The sequence below is a fragment of the Cydia splendana genome, chromosome 9 (assembly GCF_910591565.1).
Source record: "Cydia splendana chromosome 9, ilCydSple1.2, whole genome shotgun sequence".
Lineage (NCBI taxonomy): Eukaryota > Metazoa > Arthropoda > Insecta > Lepidoptera > Tortricidae > Cydia > Cydia splendana.
In genome coordinates this window covers 11,964,660-11,985,529 of record NC_085968.1, presented here as the reverse complement: position 1 = coordinate 11,985,529, position 20,870 = coordinate 11,964,660, and the positions used below count along the sequence as shown (strand labels likewise).

Below are 20,870 nucleotides of genomic sequence, written 5' to 3'. Positions count from 1 at the left end.
ACAGTTTCGCTCTTGTCCATTGACGAAGCCCCATGTTCATCATTACGTCTACGTTTCTGTCTCACGATTAATCTGTTCAATTTTCGCTCATGTGTATCCCTGCATAGGTCATATTTCCTTGCTGCTTGCAAATACGTTACCCGGTCGCATAACTGAAAATCCTCCGGTGTCAAGTAACTACTGCACTCCAAATACAAACTATATAACTCACTCTGTATCCCAAATACTTCCTGTCGGTGATTTTTTATTAATCTCCTCAGTAATTTGACACTTGCGTTTTTGAGAATGTCTTCAGAATGTGCGATATCTCGACGCGGCGCTAATCTCACACACGACGGTATTATGTTCAAATCACGGCACTTCACTAGAAAGTCCACCGATGATTCTAAAAAAGCACGTCTTTTCCGAAGTTTCTCAAGGCGTTTCAATTTAATTGCACCTTCCTGCCCGTATCGGTTTGCAATATAACACTTTAAACTCTCGCGTTTTGTACACATATTTAATTGCACAAACGGGTCTACCGCGATATAATTTCATTGTTTTTACCTTTAATTCCGACGTTTCAGCTGAGTTGCACCAGCTGTGGTCACGGAAAGACTGACGTCCCAACAAATGTCAACAGAGATATTAATAAAACACCACTAAACTACCCGAAATTAGTTTATAAAAATGTTTGGGGTAGACAAAGAAATGCAGCTACCCGTTAAAGTTTAATGTTTATTGTCCACGGCACGACACTGCTGAACATGGCTTTAGGACTGACTAATTTTTTTCGGCAAACAGATACAATAATGTCTCTATAAAATTGATTACAAAGAGAAACATTCATTATAAAATGATATAAGGGCATTTTCACTTAAAAGTGTAAGTACCATTTACTTTTTTCCGAAAATCCATCAACTTTTGGGTTATTTCTACTCAGAATCACGAACACTATCGATTTAAAAAGAAAAAAAATGACAGATTTGTACGCATTTTCACATACATTTTGTATGGACCGTTACAAAACTGACACCCAAAATTGGTATGAAATACTGGACCCACTTTTTTTCTTTGTCTCATTCAATAGTACTCGTGATTCTGAATCTAAATAACCCAAAAGTTGATGGTTTATCGACAAAAAGTAAACGGTATATTTTTTTTGAAAACCGCCATAAACCAAGTATAAACTAGGAACTGATAGGTATTTTATTTGTTTGTTCAGATCATAGCCTGGCTACGGCCGGCGGTTGCGCGGCGCGGCGTGCTAGCGACGCTCGTCACCGCCGCGATGGCGTGGTGCGACGGTTATGACAAGCCGCTGCTCGTCCCACTCAACGGATGGTAAGGACACTTTTGACATTCGTCACTGCCAATGTAGCCGTTTTACTATTTATATCTTACGTATATAATATCATGAAACTTGTATCGATGAGACAAATAAACTTAACTAAACATTGACGATATTACATGTTGACTATTTGAACGCAACGGAATTTTAACATTTCTTTATTGTAATGGCGTCTTCAAATGATCTTACTTACTTGGTAGCAAGAGTTTAGTCTGGATGTGATAGTTGAAGAATGTAAAGTCACGTTATATACATAAAAGTACAAATAGATAATTCAAAACGTACGCGATCCCAATTTAGATATTAACTCTGTAGTGTGTTTAGTTAAGAATAGCATTTTAAGATTACATTAAGTTATAGGTTGTTTTTATTTTTAGCGCTGAACCCTGTATGAAAGAGCGAATACCTCCTAACACAAGTTTTTAACTTAAAAGGAGGATTCGGCACCTATGTATGTCTGTAAACGTGTGTCACAAAATAAATATATTTTTTTTTGATTGAACTCCAAAATAATGTGCGGGAGATTGATAAAGATAGATGAAGTAATTAAACTAAAGCCTAATATGTAGGTACTCAACCATATTTTTTTTTACGAGTAGGTACAGTTTTTTTCAACTTTCGGAAGTTTATAAAACTTCGGTTTCCCATTTTAGTCATTAAAGTTGTTTTGCGATTTAGTGCAGGAATAAGTAACTAAGTACTTAGCGCTTTTATTCAACCTGCGCCAGCCGTCTATCTGTCTATCTTAGTTATAGAAAGCACTATTTTGAACCTTAATAAGTTGCGTCGTAACGTGTTCCAAACAAATACCGAAAATGAAAAAACAATGTGGCTGGCTTGCGATAGACGGTTTTCATCTTTGAATTACTTGTCGTGTTATGAAACTCAAACATCTTTCTTAGACAATTTTAAGTTCCGCTCGTTCGATGTTTTCACAACGACGACGCAATTGTTATAAGCGGATTAACACACGCAAAGGTTTGATATAAGGATACCTTCGTCTAATTCTACATACCACTTTATCCAATTAGCTGTCAGGAGTACACCGCCCCGGGCTCCGATACACAACACACAGTAAACGGGTTACCCTGTATTGTGTGCCTAGGAAATGCAATCACAGCTTCACGGTTGTGTTTTACGTTCGTTTGGGGTAAAATCGCTTTTGGAATTGGTTTTAGGTTACGACTCGGTTACGGGAAATTCATGACTTAACCGGTTCTTCAGGCTTGTAATGGATTTCTGGCGATTTACGAGTAAATACGAGATTCCTACGCAATAGGTAGTATAATTAATGAAAAACAACGTACTACGTCATTATGAAATTGCTTTGTTTTAAATAATAATTGAATTATGATTCAATATTCACCAACACCATTGACACTTGACCATTGTCATTGATTCAATTGACATCAAACTAACTGTGGTTAAAGAATTTTTATTCATCTCAAAAGAAATTTACATTTCACTTACGATTTTCAAGTTGATAAAGTTTTTATTCATCTCAAAAGAAATTTACATTTCACTTACGATTTTCAAGTTGATAAAGCGTTGGTAGCTAGCCTAGCGGTAAGAGCGTGCGACTTTCAAACCCCGACTCGTACCAATGAGTTTTCGGAACTTATGTACGATATATCATTTGACTATTTACCAGTCGCTTTTCGGTGAAGGAAAAAATCGTGAGGAAACCGAACTACGAGGAGACAAAATTAAGATGAGATTAAAGTAGATAGAAGTTCACGTAGAATGACAATAATGTTAACTTTTATGCTGTCGTAAATCCATTTTCATACGTTTAGTTGTACCGTACAAAGTTGCACTATGTTCGCAAATGTCTTCCAACGTCCATAATGAATTTATCGCAGGCATGTAAGATACAAAAAGAAATGAGGAATAAAAGGATAACAATCACAGAGAACGGGCGAGATTGGGTACACAGAATTTAGTGTTCATTAGTCGCCCGTATCCCCGTTTACTGATCGTTGTGTTTATCTACCCCATTAACTTCCCGACGATATATTATTGCGAAGTTTCGAGACCCTGCACCGCTGGGACCCGACAAATGTTATCTCTAATGACGAAATCCGAGAAATGTGGCAACTAATTGGGCTTTCGTATCTTTTCACTTCATCCCTTGTGATGTTAAACCAACTGGTATGAGTAAATTAGCAAATAGTAAGACATACGATAATTATTTAACTGCTTTTATCACCGCACCTGGCTCATATAGGTGTTTGATCTTTAAAGATTACTTGTTGATATGTAGCAAAAGCAAATGTCGTGTCTTACAGGGACCTAAAAAACCTGGCCGAGGACCGCGAAAACTGGCGCATACTCCACCGACAAGAGCCATGATTTTGATGATGATGTTGATATATATGATGCATTCATTTGTTGTTTGAAATCGGCCTCCAGTTTAGTGCCTACGGAAGATTTTCACAACTGAGCAGGAAAACGCTGCTGCTACGAGCTACAGAGTAGCGCACGTCCCTGCGTGGTACTTTTTTTAAATAACAGCCCGATTCAAACTTTAAGATACGTCAATTAATAGATCTAGAAACGACATGAATTAGATATGTCAGTGTTAAATGTGACGTTTCTTCAAACAAAAACGTCACTTTTGACACTGACACATCTAATAAATATCGTTTCTAGATCTATTAATCTCATTTATAGTTCGTTTTTTTTAGCATTAGAAATAAGGTAAACAATCCTGATGTGTCTTTTAATTGAAAAACACATTTTAAAAATAAGTTACGGAAAATATGTAACAATTATGAATCTAATACGATCGTTTATATTCTTCTGCTTTCATAAGTAATAGTTATTGATTTTTAAAAAGCGTTTTTGAATTAAAAGACATGTCAAGATCGCTTACCTTCTTTCAAGTTCTTTCTAATGCTAAAAAAACGAACTATGGTACTAATCCACGCTCGTGGTGCTACGTCCGTACGTCTATCCTCGAAGTATAGACAGTAGGGAATATATGCTTCGTAGAAGTGTAATGAATATACTTATTGAAATTAGGGTTTTGTACCTACATATAACATGGTCTTGCCATTTACGCTTTACAATCTGCTTCTTGATATTTCATTCTTGTCGACAAATAATATTATACAAACTGTACGCCTGTTAATTTCAATTATTATTTTAATCGGAACAATTATTTTTTAAACCAACACAAATCTGATATCCATTAATGTACGCCACTGTACTTTTTCTTAAAAAATAGTTATTTGTACAACAAGAGATCAAAGTTTGATATTTCTTCGAGTGCTTATTTTGAGTCCCGTGCAAGCGAAAGATTCTATAATAGATTCACGAGCGTAGCGAGTGAATCTAATTTAGAATCTTGAGCGTAGTAAGGGATTCAAAAGCGCACGAGATGTAAATAACTTTGATCTCGTGTAGTGCACAAAATTTTTCACCCTAAGCAGTGAGAACATACCTAGAGGGACAGAGATAATAGAACCCAAGTATATCGAACTTGTATTAGACCCCGCATGTTGAAATGACATTTGACTATAAAGGTCACTTGAATGTCATTTTGTCTCACTCAGTGAGCAAAATCGCATTTTGCTCACTGAGTGAGACAAAATGACTCCGTGAGCAAAATCGCATTTTGCTCACTGTTTTTAAGAAGCAAAGTACCCTTGTTCGAGCTGCTGAGGTGAAATAGTTATTTGTACAACAAGAGATCAAAGTTTGATATTTCTTCGAGTGCTTATTTTGAGTCCCGTGCAAGCGAAAGATTCTATAATAGATTCACGAGCGTAGCGAGTGAATCTAATTTAGAATCTTGAGCGTAGTAAGGGATTCAAAAGCGCACGAGATGTAAATAACTTTGATCTCGTGTAGTACACAAAATTTTTCACCCTAAGCAGTGAGAACATACCTAGAGGGACAGAGATAATAGAACCCCAGTATATCGAACTTGTATTAGACCCCGCATGTTGAAATGACATTTGACTATAAAGGTCACTTGAATGTCATTTTGTTTCACTCAGTGAGCAAAATCGCATTTTGCTCACTGACTAAGACACACTCAGTGAGCAAAATGCGATTTTGCTCACTGAGTGAGACAAAATGACTCAGTGAGCAAAATCGCATTTTGCTCACTGTTTTAAAGAAGCAAAGTACCCTTGTTCGAGCTGCTGAGGTGAAAAATAATTTTACCTTCCGATCAGGCTCCAACCGCCGATAGCGTCAACGGTGCGGGTTTTGTCCGTGGGGCCGACGAGCCCCGGCGCGGGCGCGCGTCTGCTGCAACTGGCACCTTCCGGACAACATCTGGTGCTGGCGCCCGCCGCCGGCGACCCGCAGCTGTGGCACGTCATGTCCAACTCTAAAGTACATACGTTTAAAGGTTAGTTTCGCTTGTACGACATTGTGTAGAGTTAAACAGTTAAGTGTGCTGTGCGAATTTGATGGGCTGATATTGAGTTTTTGAATCGGAGAGAATGTTGAATTCGGAATCGATTGTAGTTACTTAGAAATAGTTTACTTTTACGAATTTTATATGTTTAGAATTCCAGTCTAGAATCAGATTTTTACGACATTATACTTTATTCTAATTAAAAATGCATGTTATTATAATTATAGTTTTGTGTCTAAATAAAGATAATCCATTTGTAGTAGGTTACTATCCCTTAGAATGAAAGTAGCATTTGCATTCATATGCAATTTCATTAGGTACTATTACTCGACTAAACCAGCCGGCCTACCCATGGTGACAATCGCTATCGCTTCGCCATCGAATCATGTTGTACATGCGTAAATAAACACTGCATGCGTCGTCGCATGCAGTGTTTATTTACACCGGATTTCAAATATAATAAAGTGTGATTTTCTAGTTATATTATAAGTAATGTAATAACGATTTCATCGGTCTTTTAACCAGCCACATGCCAAAATACTGTAGCGGATAAAGATTTTGATCCAGTATCACTTAATAATAATAAAGAATATTTTCCTATCTATTATCCTAGAAAAGGTTATGTCAGCAATCACCTGCGCGCGTTAGTAGATCGATAGGCATTTTATGGGTGAGCTCGATTGGCGTTTAACGACCGTGCCCTTATAGCCCCGCTATCACTTATTTACTAACCCGGAGATAATAAAACTGATTCTTTATGAAGGGTTTACGATATTTTTCTTATCTGCTGATTACATTCGTGTGGCCTGCTAAAGTTTAATTAACTAAATGTGCTTACATCCCACAGTAATTATATGAAACGTTTCAGATAGGTACCGTTCGGTATTCTGTGGTAGTTTGATGTGTTTTAAAAGGACTCATTGTATGATAAAAATTAATTTGAGAGCACTTCGTTAAGGCGGTTTCAATGAAATGGTTGTGATCTAAAAGTATCCTTCAGTAGTAAAATGGTTGTGTTAATTTAAGCAATTGTTTCAGTAATGGGACCGAATACTAAAGTTTGCAGTTTGTAAACAATGTACCTTTTGTGTTAAAAAGAGTATTTTGCTACTCTTTTGATAAATTTTCAACTGATTGATGATCGGAACGCGCCCTGAATCCCCACGCTACATTTTTGATTGCCCCGTTGAAGCGTTTTTTATTTGTAATATAATGGTTCCTCGATCAACAATGGTTCGTCGTAAAATGAAACAATATGCCTCATGACAACATTCATCGCTCATATTTTAATAAAAGTCCTATTGAAAAGGGAAACGCGAAACAATCTTCAGTGCTTAGAGTTTCGGCACTATTTTATTATGACAAAAGATCAACATAGGCTGTCGCTTCGTCTGCATTGAAAGTAGCGACAAAGCGTTTGATTCAGGGTTTGTGGATTCCGTTTAAACATTAACCTGGTATTTAATGAAGGTGACGGTCGTATATTTAATATGTTTCTCTCGGCCTGATTCGAACATGAAGATACCTTCGTAAAAAAATTTCTAAAGATGTGATATGGATCGGATATGTCAGTGACGTCAGTGTCAAACAAAAAATAAACGTTATAAAATAAATGCAGTCTATTTTAGGGGAACCAATAACTTCAGTGGAAATGTTTAAATTGCAGTTTATATAAGTATATTTTTAGTTTTTTACTCTTATAGATAGGTACCTACATATTTTTTCAGTTGACAGAATAAATTGTTACAAAGTACAGTTTCGTGTTACCGGGAATACCTTCATACTAACAACATTAAGATTCCTGCAGTGAATCCAATGCGCATGATTTATGTTTCCACCGCGATCCTCTGATGTTGATTAATGGTCTCGCCAGCATTGAGGTTAGATTAGTTTTAGCTTGATTGCCAAATTTCATCAAATATCAGGAAATTGCAAGTATTTAGGTACTACGTATTCAATTAATAAATTATTTTAAAAAGTTAGAAAAAGAGACAGTGCTATCACAGCTTGGATAAATACGTTTCATATTTAAAATTTGTTATACATACATACATTTATACATACATACATACATACATACATACATCACTGGCTCAGTGACGCAAAGAAAATCTTGGCCTCTGACACATGAGAGCGCCACTCTGCCCTATTCTGCGCCACTGCACGCTAGTTTGATATTTCGAGGGCGGACAGGTCTTTTTGGGCTTAGTCACTCCAGCGGTATTTGGGACGCCCAGACGGAATTTGTTAAGAGCGCTATTACATTTCGGCGTTGAGCGAGTTTAGGTATTTTACGCGCTGCGGCAGGCCGTGCGAGCTCAGTACGCCGATCCCTTCTACCACACTCGCACTACAATGATGGATTAAACATTCTTGATCGTTCGCGAAGCATATTGAAATCAACCATAACAACACTAACTGTACTTAACTTTTAAAGTTCTAAAACTGTTATTTGGTAAGTACGAAAATACTAAATGCAGTGCAAATGTACATAGGGGCTGTTCATAAATTACGTCATCTATTTTTGACGATTTTTGACCCCCCCCCACCCCTCAAATCATCCAAAAATCAAGCTTCGGATGAATCTGTTTCCTCCTACGTCATGTTACCATCATCCGATGTCCAGACCCCCCCCCCCCCCCCACTCCTCCCATTTGAAACGACGTAATTTATGAATAGCCCCATACTTGTACTTATGAAGGTATATTACTCGAAAGAAATTATAGGTACCTACTCGCTCATTTACATGTTTCGTCATTGCATTTGGTACCTATAGGTTGTAAAGTTTGTATCAACGAGGGTTTAAAAACGAACTGGTACTGAGGATCTGATGATGATTAAGGTGGTCACGGATACCAATCAACCATGTAGTAACATGATTAGGCTCGTTTGATTCGTCTCAACAAGATCTTTGACACTGAAGATACACAGGGTCTGATGATGGAGCTGGAAGGTGGCCACGGGTACCAGTCTATCATGTAACTAAACAACTTCGTGTTTGGGCTCGTTTGATTCATCTCAACAAGATCTTTGACACAAGACAGTACTCAGGGTCTGATGATGGAGCCGGAAGGTGGTCACCGGTACCAATCAACCATGCAACTAAACCATTTCGTGTTTAGGCACGTTTTATTCATCTCAACAAGATCTTTGACACAAGGTAGTACTCAGGGTCTGATGATGGAGCGCGAAGGTGGCGACGGGTACCTGTCTATCATCATCAGCTCCATCATCAGACCCTGAGTAGTATCTTGTGTCAAACATCTTATTGCGACGAATCAAATGAGCCCAAACACGAAGTGGTTCAGTTACATGGTAGACTGGTACCCGTGGCCACAGTCCAGCTCCATCATCAGACCCTGAGTACTAACTTGTGTCAAAGATCTTGTTGCGACAAATCAAACGAGCCCAAACACGAAGTGGTTCAGTTACATGGTAGACTGGTACCCGTGGCCACCTTCCAGCTCCATCATCAGATCCTGAGTATTATCTTGTGCCAAAGATCTTGTTGAGACGAATCAAACGAGCCCAAACACGAAGTGGTTTAGTTGCATGGTTGATTGGTACCGGTGACCACCTTCCGGCTCCATCATCAGACCCTGAGTACTATCTTGTGTCAAAGATCTTATAGAAACGAATAAAACGAGCCTAAACACGAAGTGGTTTAGTGGCATGGTTGATTGGTACCGGTGACCACCTGCCGGCTCCATCATCAGACCCTGAGTACTATCTTGTGTCAAAGATCTTGTTGAGACGAATCAAACGAGCCTAAACACGAAGTGGTTTAGTTGCATGGTTGATTGGTACCGGTGACCACCTTCCGGCTCCATCATCAGACCCTGAGTATTATCTTGTGCCAAAGATCTTGTTGAGACGAATCAAACGAGCCCAAACACGAAGTGGTTTAGTTGCATGGTTGATTGGTACCGGTGACCACCTTCCGGCTCCATCATCAGACCCTGAGTACTATCTTAAGTCAAAGATCTTGTTGAGACGAATAAAACGAGCCTAAACACGAAGTGGTTTAGTTGCATTGTTGATTGGTACTGGTGACCACCTTCCGGCTCCATCATCAGACCCTGAGTACTATCTTAAGTCAAAGATCTTGTTGAGCCGAATCAAACGAGCCCAAACACGAAGTGGTTTAGTTGCATGGTTGATTGGTACCGGTGACCACCTTCCGGCTCCATCATCAGACCCTGAGTACTATCTTGTGTCAAAGATCTTGTTGAGATGAATAAAACGAGCCTAAACACAAAGTGGTTTAGTGGCATGGTTGATTGGTACCGGTGCCCACCTTCCGGCTCCATCATCAGACCCTGAGTACTATCTTGAGTCAAATAAATACATATAGAATGTCAGGTCGTTTCAAATATTTTTAATCCTGTCCGGTAGTTTATTAAACTGTACCATTATAAATTATAATACTATAAAAACGGTGCTAGGATCAAAGTCTCTCGTTGCGGTTTACACGCACACAGTATAGCGTTTTACACGGCGCCCGCCGCACACAATGATAAAAAACCTCGTCGTCGCCGTTGAAAATGTGCGGAGCCGACCGACACACGTCCTGCCTCTACAAGCTCTGCCGCGGCACTGAGCTGGCGCAGCGCGCGTCATCGGTAATATAGAGTAGTTTTCAAAAAATTGCCAAAAAATTATAGTAGAATTTCATAAACACTAATGTATACCAACAGTATAAGCAAACGTTGCAGATTGCTTGAGTATGAAAATGACTTCGATATTAAGTAGATTTTCGTAGGAATTGACACTTGTTTCGGAGAGAAAATCGACTTCGTTTTACTTTGATTTTCTCTTTCTCAAAGGTATGTAGGAAAAATATAGTTTGATATGCCTAAAGTACAGGGTATTAGTAATACAAAATAGCCAGGTTTAGCAGAGTAAAATTCTCAACATTTCCAAATAAGAGCTCGCCATTCAGTGCTTCACGGGGTTTTTCGGAAACGACCATCAGAAAAAAAATCATTACTAATTTAATAAGTCCTTTTTCTAATATTTACAACGACATTTATAAAGATAAGAAGACGCTTTTACTGGAACAAGTACTCATTGTTTCTAATAATGAGCGCAAAGTCCTGAATTTCGTCGACTAGTATCATCAATTTTGCATTATTTCGACTTTTCTTGTAAGAGCGCTCTTAAACATATTATTATATGAAGTTTGCAGACTCATTTTGTCATTATTTACTCGGCTAAGAAACTTGATTAATCCTGTCCATTCATTATGTAAATATTTAGTTTGATTGAAGATTAAACAGAAACAGTTGTCAATGTCAAGTAGGTAATTATTCTATGTGTTTTTGCAAACTGTAATATACACACCTATACGATAGGGGTAATAGCTAAGCTTTTACATAACATTATTTTTAATGATAATTTTAGTACTATTGAACTATCTGGTTGGAAAACCCTTTACGTATAACAGCTATGTGTCGCCATTCGGGAAACTTATTCAAATTTTTTCCGTATTCTCACGCAATAGATTCCAAATTAAAACTGATTTTCCAATGACTGTTAGGGCGTTATGCTGGGTGAAGCAGTATATCGCTCGTAGTTCCGAAACACAAAAGATTTCTACATTTTGCCTTCTTATTAATATTTATGTAAATCAAGCCACAGTTCGTGTTAACTTCTTCATTTCATATTCAACGAAAGTGGAGAACACAAGAGGAAATGCAAATTGTGGGAATCTCTAAGTGGATATTAGAGCAGGGATAGAGAATGAATTTCGTATCTGTGTTTGCAGTTTATTGTAAGGTGAAACTTTGATTGGGTTAGTTCCCGTTTAACTGCGAACGATTTGCGCAGTGGTGGCGCAATTTAATTCGGAGATGAACTTTTGTTGTAAATTGTCTTCGGTACCGGATGTTCCGGGACTGTTCGCAGAAAGGGCTTACCTATTCCGGTTAATTTACTACAGACTAGTTGGCAAATAGAGTTCCATGAAATTCTCTCTCGATATTCAGTTACGACTACTTAAAACTCTGTTGTAATTGAGAATAACCCAGAGAGTGTATTGGTGTGAGTTTGTTGTCAGACTGTTAGTGATGCGCAACACACACTGTAAGCTTTTGACTGGAAACATGTGTAGTTCAAGCACTTTAGGTTTTATTATGTTTCTTCTTATGAAAAGTCGCTTAAAAATTAAATATAAAAAGATGTTAAAAGTACCTACTTTTACCTTAAATAATTTTCAAATTAGAACCAATAAAAATTTGAAGCAATATTCCAATATACTCATTATTAAGCGTTTATTGTAAAACGGTTACTTGGTTTTTAAGGGTTATTTCTACTCAGAATTACGAGGACTGTCAATTTAACCCTTTGCGACTGATGTGCGGTCTATCAGACACCGCCAAATATTTTTTTTGTTGCTATGTCGGCGTACGGCGCGATATAGTTCTGTCTCGCTCATTACCTTCCTCAAACGGCTCGCGGCATCGGACAGTGATGCCCGAGCGGCAATGTGGTGCATGCATCGGGAGATATGAGCTGCGGGTGTCCCACAGACGTGAGCACAGCAATACGTCCTGGGTCTGACAGACCCCACCTCATAAAAATATGTACTTGTTCATAGTAATTATGGGGTCTATCAGACGTCACCTCACAAAAATAGTAATGTTTCTATAGTGTCTGAGAGACCTCACCACATAAATAATTATATTTTACATAGTTGATCGACGAAAATACTTTAAAATAAGTAGCAACTTCAGGACTGATTAGTGCCTTATTCTGTCTTTAGATTTTCTCTATTTTTTTTTAAGTAAAAATAAAATGGTCAAAAGAAGGAAAATTAATGAAGTTACTTGAAGTTGTTGATTGTTAAGTTTATTTTTTATTTTTTTGTTAGCCTAAGTACAAATTGTAAGAAACTATGATCTCATTAAAATTTATTATATATTTCTTATGTATTTTATTTTAAACGTATTTTACAATTGAATTTATCAAATTATAAATGGATTGATTGTTATATAAAACAATAGTTACCATTTTGCCATTAGTTTATTTTTAATGAATTATCGAAAATGAGGTCTGATAGACACCACATCAGTAGAATCTCTCTAAAAAAGTCACCACAGTTGCAGAGGGTTAAAAAGGAAACAAGACTGTACGAAAAAAGAATTTTTTTGTCACATTTTCACATACGTTTTGTATGAACCATCACACTCCTGACAACCAAAATTTTGTATGAAGAACTGGGGACACTTTTTTTCTTTCTTTTAATTAATAGTTCTAGTGAGTCTGAGTCGAAATAACTGGAGGTTTTTCAAAGAAAAGTAAACAATTCACTTTTTTCTGAAAAATAGAGAGGAATGATAATGGCTATTCGTACGGATTCCTGCTCCAATACAACAGCTGCATCAAAGTAAGTGGTCATTGCTGCAATTAATGGAATCGGATTCGTATATATTGCTAATTGGATTTCCTCGTGTTGTCTAGTTATTGTTTTCCGATAAACTGTTCTTGTTGAACTTCACTTGTTCGAAATGTAGCTATCACTGAATATATTTTGTTATTTTTTTGCTGTTGTTATACCTACAATAAAAGTATATTGATTTGTCATTTTCAGTTGTTTCTATATTGCAAAACAATTTGTATTGTTTTTAAATATAAAATGTCGTCCCATTATATTAAAGCTAATCAACATTTTTCAATTCACTTTAGCTATTAGATTAGTAAACTAGTAGTGTCTCAATCAATCACACAAGTGATAAATTTCAGTCGCGTCGGTCATTTTATTGATGAACATTCATTTTACCACTCAATATCAATCAAAATAATGAAACACTTGAATAACAAGCAGTTCACGTGAACTAAACAGAATTAATTTATTCATTAAATATTACCGGTGACATATACATGTAGGTACTTATAATTGGAATAAATATATAGCTGTATTAATTTCTTACAAGACGCTTTCAAAAGATCCATAACGCACAACGAAAAATAAATTAATATTTCTAACGTCTCACACATATGAATTTCATACGATATATTAACACGATCCATCATGGCGACGTTTCATTAGACGTTAGGTGAAATAATGAATATGTATGAGGGCAATTTTCCAGGTCACTCGGGCAGGATCCTTTGCATGTGCGTCACGAGGGAGTCGCAGTACCTACTCACGGGCTCCGAAGACACCAGCGTCATCGTCTGGGACCTTCACACGCTGGCGGTGAAAGCCAAAATGACGTGAGTATTTGACGTGACATTTTTATTGACTATGGCTGTTTAGGAGGTCAATTCTTGAACGCAATTGGAAGGTGTGTAAATGTATTTCTTATGCTCACGTGTAATTAATCGTGTCAGCGTCGGTACTCATTATAAAATGTAAATCTAAATCTCCACATATACGAGTACATACGATGTTATATAGTTCAACCAACACACTTGGTGATCTATCCTATCCGTGCAAAGTTTGTTTCTACACTTTCTACATGATCTGGGTTCCTCAGTTTACGCAATTACTTACAGAACATACACAACACAACTCTAATTGTTCACAACTGTTAAACATTATTCGGTTTACGGCGTTTACGGCCACTGGTATAACAAGCTAAACTTGTTGAAATCTAGTCTGATAATTAAAGATTCCCCTGAACACGTCTACTTTTGGGTGTAAATGTAACGTTTTATGTCAGTCTATTTTATGAGTCTGGCAGTAAAGTAAAGCTATTTGGACGTGATTGTTTGCTTGGACGCAGGGAACACATCGCACCTGTACTGTGCGTGGCAGCTGTCGTGAATCGCTCGCTGGTGATCAGCGGCGGGGAGGACTCGGCTGTCATCGTTGCGTCGCTGGTTGACGGATCACTTGTACGTACCTACTTATACCTTTTTTATTACTCATCGTGTCACAGTCATGTACAATCAGCCACAGAGATACTTGACCCCCGTGTAAACAAATTTATATGCGGTCAGTTATCGCTGCCTGCAGCTGGCTGTACATTAGAGAGACCTGAAGCACTACCACCAGTTTTAACATTGACATATTCACTCACGTTTAAGTAACTTACTTTCTATGCATCTCGCTCGTACTCGCATATTAGTGCAAGCGAGATGTATAGAAAGTAATTTACGTAGACGCGAGTTAATCTGTCAATGTCAAAACTGGTGGTAGCCGTGTACCTAATGATGTCCATCAAACTTGTGAAAATCGTTAAATTATGGAAGTCAATTCTGTTCTGTATTCTGTCACTTAAAATCCGAAAAGTTTTCAGAGAAAAATGAAAGCTAAACCCATTTCAAGGAAAACACGGTATAATACAGCTATGACAAAGCAAAGCCCATTTTTGCTGACCTGAGTCTCTGTGGACTGATTTCAATTTACTACGTTTTGCGCTCTCACAAAATCCACTCAAAATGTGAGTAGGTACTGTTTGAAATTAAGGCAGACCATCAGCTTTTGTGTTTTACTTTCAATTTGTGCTAATAATTGTTAATTTCTTCTTTGTTGCGAGGTTTAACTTCAGAACATTTTTCATTATGCTAATAAAGCCCGCATTCGAAAGTACAAGACAATCGCATTTAACAAAGAGTTTAGTTATTCATTGCATTTGCTACAGTTCTTGTTTACTTTTCATAAAATTTTCGAATTGAGTAATTTATGTTCTACTACAAACAGAGAGCTTATAAGCTTATTAAAGTTCTGTTTACTTTCTAATAACTGTATAACCGCCATTGTACGTACAGCTGATTATTATTATACCTGTTTTTGAGATATGTAATGAAAGAATAGTACCTATTTCTAATTAACTTAACGTATATTAAGTATTACCCACTGTCACCAAATTTGTTGTACGCAAGACGAAATACCGGAGGAAAGAGAAGAGTTGTGGAATGTTTGAAGCCCAATACATTCCACGACTCTTCTCTTTCCGGTCAGACTCTACTGACTGAGTGTACCTTTTATTAAGAATTACTATTTATCATAAGAAATCTGTTGAAGTATTTTTAAATATATATACTAGAGCGAAACTAAAAGATTTTCATGATTTAGGTGACAAAACTTGACCACCACCGGGGCTCCGTCACGGGCGTGAAGGTCCTCCAAGACGGCGAGATCGTGGTCACGTGCTCCCAAGACGGGACAATCTGCACGTGGAACGTAGACAACTTCACGTTGCTCAGCACCGTCACGGCTGGCATGCCCGTGCACGCTATGGAGATCACGGATGACAACGTGTTCCTCGTTACCCTGCAGGGAGAAAACGAACTGCATGTCCGGACGTTTATCACTGGGACTTACCTGCATATGTTGAAGAGACATAAAACTAAGGTTAGTTTCGTAATGTTTAGAATATGGGGTAGAAAATTATGCTTTTCTAGGAGAAGGCTGCCCTCTGTTTGCTATAAGGCCTGTAGCGTTCGCTTCAATGAGCTAATTGAGTGCAACAGCGTATAGAATCACATGCAACCGTCGTCGTCTCCTCCTGTTATTGTGAATGTTCAACGCTTAATAGTGAAAAACTTTTGCGAAGTTTCAGATGAAATAGTTCGGTATCTTTTATATAATTATTCAAAACAAAGCATGTCCACTAATCCCTATCTTACCTATCCTAAGGATCGCATAATACCTAAATGTCCAGTTCATAGAATCCATCACTTATCATATCAAACGTTCTAAATAGGTACACACTAAGCAATTACCTTGAGATTGAAGATAAGATAATCCTCTCAGGATGGAAAAATAGAAAAAGCTCAGCACAATTTATAATTTCTGTTCCGCTGTGTAATCGCTGCACGGACGGTAAAATAATTGTTTTATCTCGCGCACCACAGCTTATTTGATTAAATTGCAAACCAGCTTTTGTGAACCCAAAATGCTTTGTTTGAAATTTTTGCTTGGATCATGAATTCTGTTCATACCATGCTAATTAATTACTCAAATCTGAACGACTGTTATATACAATGCATAACAATCTTTCAAATTTGACTTGAAAAAGAAAATAAATTCGATGATTTATGTGTAGAATGACTTGAGTTTTTTACCTAAGCGTAATATTTATTAAATTATTTACACCTACACTCTATCTAAGTAGATATTCATGTTATACCAATAAATATAAACGTTAGAATAATTCATATTATTATAGTACAGAATATTCAATACCCTAGCTTAATGTTGATCGTTATTGCTTTGTTAATGTTAATTTGTGCTTGTCGTCATGCACTAGGATTGTCAACGTGTTACGGATAATAAGTACCCAAGTGACAATTACGGTACTTGTGATTTATTGAAGTCAATTAATGAAAATGTATTGTGATAAATAATTAGTTAAATAGGCACTTTCTATGAATATAATGATTGAATTAATATACATATATGTATCTAATATGATACATTCTGAACTCAACAGTATATCGAACCACGTTAAGTACAGCTAAAAACTTTGAGAAAGGAACATCCTTCCTCTCTAACTTTATCTGGAATCACTGCCCAACAATTACCCCTAAACTTGCCTCGGCTCGTTATTCTCTGTACTGCACGACTAACTTTAGAATTAAATGCGTCCGCACAAAAGGCACATTAATTAACTACCCGTAGTAACCAGATAGCGTAACACTTCGCGACAATTTCCAACTAAAATGTTGCTTATTCAGGTTAATGGCCGGTTGGTTGAATTCCTTTGTGAATTTACAGCAGAAATAAAATAAGGTTTTTTCTTTTAAATAAACAATTCTTATTCTTATGTTGCAAATGTATCAATTTTTTATAATAAGTAGAATGTTAGTCAGTATTTTGGCGGTATTTTAATTATTTCAGAAGTACCATAAAATGGGGTGAGTAGGGACAAAACTGACATTCGAACCTCGATAACATTTTATTTTTACATTTTATGCAAACTTAATTTTATTAATAAATGTTCCGGCCGTTTATATTTTAGTTTTTTATGTAGTTCCATTTCATAACTTTAACGATAACCACAAAATCCCTCCTCACCCAGTAGTCCCTCGTAGTTGGGGTGAGATGGGATTTCATACAAAAGGTGATTTTGAAACGTGTTTGAATTTATTTTTTATTATTATGAATATTACTATAGCTCCATTTGTAATAGTAATACATCATTTAGGTAGCAGTAGCCTTTAAAAACCATCTCACCCCCCCTGTCATCCCTTCCCTCCCCATTCATAACCCGACTCTCCTCGCAATCTTTCTTCTCACCCCATTTTACGGTAATTGTTATTAAGATCTTAAAAATATGACATGATATCATTTTCAGAACGATTTACACGCACTAGTATTTCTGTGACATCATGCTTGTCATCATAATTATGTACAGTCGACGACAAAAATATGTTTACATTTTTCGCCTTATTACTAAGGAGTAAGGGGCTGTCCATAAATTACGTCATCGATTTTTGACGATTTTGGACCCCCCCCCCCCCCTATAATCATCCAAAAATCATGCATCAAATGACCCCATTTCCTCCTACTTCATGCTACCGTCATCCGATGTCCAGACCCCCCCCCCCCCTAATTTGAAATGACGTAATTTATGAATAGCCCCTAAGGTGCAAAAGTGTAAACATATCTATGACGTCGACTGTAATATGTATTATAATCACATCACACACCGTAAATTTTATATCATTTTCGGTGCAGCGGAGTGGTGTCAAGGGAATTAGTACAAACGATTTTAACCCTAATGATTAATTAGCGTTAATTACGTTAATATTAACCTTAATTTACCATGTCAGTTGGAATTATCTATACGAATTCCGTTAAAACCACTCCGCTGCGCCAAAAATGCTATAAAATTTACGATGTCTGATTATAATTAATAAATTACGAACACGACTTTTAGTAAAAATAGTTTTTTCAATCAAAGCTTCTCTTCAATCTCGTTTTAATAGGTAAATCTAACGTATTTCAAAAGACTACTACCTGCGGGCCAAGGCTTTAATCAAATGGGTATATCAATTCAACCAACCCTTCAACTCTTCAGTGTGGCTAAAAGGGCTAACAATCAACCGCTGTAGGGCTGTATCGCGTATCTTGCTCCAACTTCTCCGGGCGAGGTAATTGAGGGTCTCTAAATTGCTTTAGCCCTTAGTTATTCTCGACTAGTGGAGATAAAATACAGCTGATTCGTTGTAAGTGGCTCTCGAGCTCTGCCTTATTGCATTACTGGCAACGTCGTGCTAACTGCCCACGTTTACAGACCTATCCATCTATTGGGTACGTGTGAAGTTTTACGTGTTTTCTTTTTGTTTTAGGGCATAGTCCTAATACAGGTACAATAAATAATAACAGTTAGTATTGAAAACGTTTTTTTTTTATAGACAATTATTTTAGACGAGCGACCCGCCCCTGCTTCGAACGGGTTACACAAAACCTTAACATATTATACATCCAAACCTTCCTCAAGAACCACTCTATTAATAGGTGAAAAGAGTATGAAAATCCGTTCATTAGTTAGTGAGTTTATTGCGAAAATACATACACACAAACAGACAGATGCGGCGGGGGACTTTGTTTTATAAGGTGTAGTGATATATGATGTAATTAATATTCAGTAAACTTAGTACGATTGCCCCCGACAGTATCTCACGCGCCAGACTAATACCCGTTCCTTTCAAATTATTCATTACAGTTAAAAAAATTACCGGTGTCTATCTTGCGCACTAGATGCTGTGCAAAGCCTACTGTGATCGTAATATTCGTTCCTTTCCCACAACAGTTAAAGTGTTTCTGCGTGGCGCATGACTCGTCGCGCGCGGCGGTGGGCTGCTCAGACCAGCGCATCTACGTGTACAGTTTACACACGGCGCAACTTCTGCGCACTATCGCCGTAGCACATGATCTGTCGGCGCTGGCGGTTGCGGACAGGGATCACTTCCTATTGGCTGCTGGTGAGACATTATGACGACAAGCCGGCTAACAAAAGTGCTATCTTTACACTGATATTGAGTGGCACAAATAGCGTGCAGGATTCGATCATCTCAATAAACTACTTGCACTTTCATCTTTATGTAGATAACAACACGATAACAACCAAAGTGAAAAGATGCATTTTTGCCTACTAATGTTTTTTTTTAATCGCTATACAGCACTACAAATAATAATCCATGAGATTAGGTACCTACAGTTTTTTTTGTAAAGTTTTCGACATACGTATGTCAGATTTAAATAACTAAATAAATGTTATGGAAATCGATAACACATACCTTGCTTTATTTGCAGGTGGAAACAGAGTGACAATATACTCATTTCATACAGAAGATAATTTAACAAATTTCCGCCCTACGAAACAACTGAAACGACGACAGACAAAATCAAAAACTAACATCAGCTTATTACAAGTAAGTTTTATATGTATATTGCACTTTAAACAAGTAACAAGTCTGCCTGTGAAGCTCGTTGTAACTAGTTTATTTACTACTAAAATTGCATCTTCATGATTTAGTACGACATTAAATTATAGCTCTTCTCCTAAAATAATGTATCGCGAAATGATGTACAATTTAAATGTGATTATAAACAGACCTACCCTCACAGACATGCTACGTCGCCAGATGCTTTCAATGCTTTTAAGTCCGTTATATGTCTGAAGCACTAAATTAACTGTCAGCAGTATTTCCGCCACACTGACCACGCCTAATTTGGGCTGACCGAGTAACCTGATTTGAAGAATGTTGCATTTTTTCGGCACACGAACTGAATTAAATGCTACCTATCAATAACCTATAGATAGTGTACTCGACTACTTTACCTTACTAGGCAGAACAAAGTGAGTTGATACCGATCAGCTGCCTCGAGGTGTCCCGAGACGGACAACTGGCAGCGAGCGGGTGTGCGCGGGGCCTCGTGCGCGTCTGGCAGCTCTCCACCCACCGGCTGCAGGCCACGCTCAACGGGCACATGGGCCACGTGACTTGTGTCACGTTCTCGCTCAACAACCTGCTGGTGCTGAGCGGGTCTGAAGACAGGACTGTCGTCGTTTGGCAGCTGGCGGACAACTCCCCTACGTTGACCTATAAGGTATTTTTTTTTATAATTCTCTCTACTAATTAATAATTTTTCCGTTTGAGCTCGAAATCGTTAGTAACAGCACCAGTCATGGGACATTTAAGAGGAAATTTGGAGTATTTATGATATTTCCCTTGTACATGTAAATGGTCTTCCGCTTAGCATGTTAA

The 20,870-nt window shown here is 37.5% G+C and overlaps 1 protein-coding gene across 4 annotated transcripts in view; it reads left to right on the top strand.

Annotated features, from left to right (window-relative positions):
* LOC134793585 (protein qui-1) overlaps positions 1-20,870 on the top strand; it is a 203,275-nt gene that overhangs the window by 170,323 nt on the left and 12,082 nt on the right. For all 4 annotated transcript variants that reach the window (XM_063765198.1, XM_063765199.1, XM_063765197.1 and 1 more), the window contains 8 exons: positions 1,205-1,323; positions 5,515-5,693; positions 13,796-13,919; positions 14,432-14,543; positions 15,727-16,005; positions 19,412-19,583; positions 19,915-20,033; positions 20,452-20,712. In XM_063765198.1, coding sequence (XP_063621268.1) covers positions 1,205-1,323; positions 5,515-5,693; positions 13,796-13,919; positions 14,432-14,543; positions 15,727-16,005; positions 19,412-19,583; positions 19,915-20,033; positions 20,452-20,712 — 1,365 coding nt within the window. The remainder of the gene's footprint in view (positions 1-1,204; positions 1,324-5,514; positions 5,694-13,795; positions 13,920-14,431; positions 14,544-15,726; positions 16,006-19,411; positions 19,584-19,914; positions 20,034-20,451; positions 20,713-20,870) is intronic.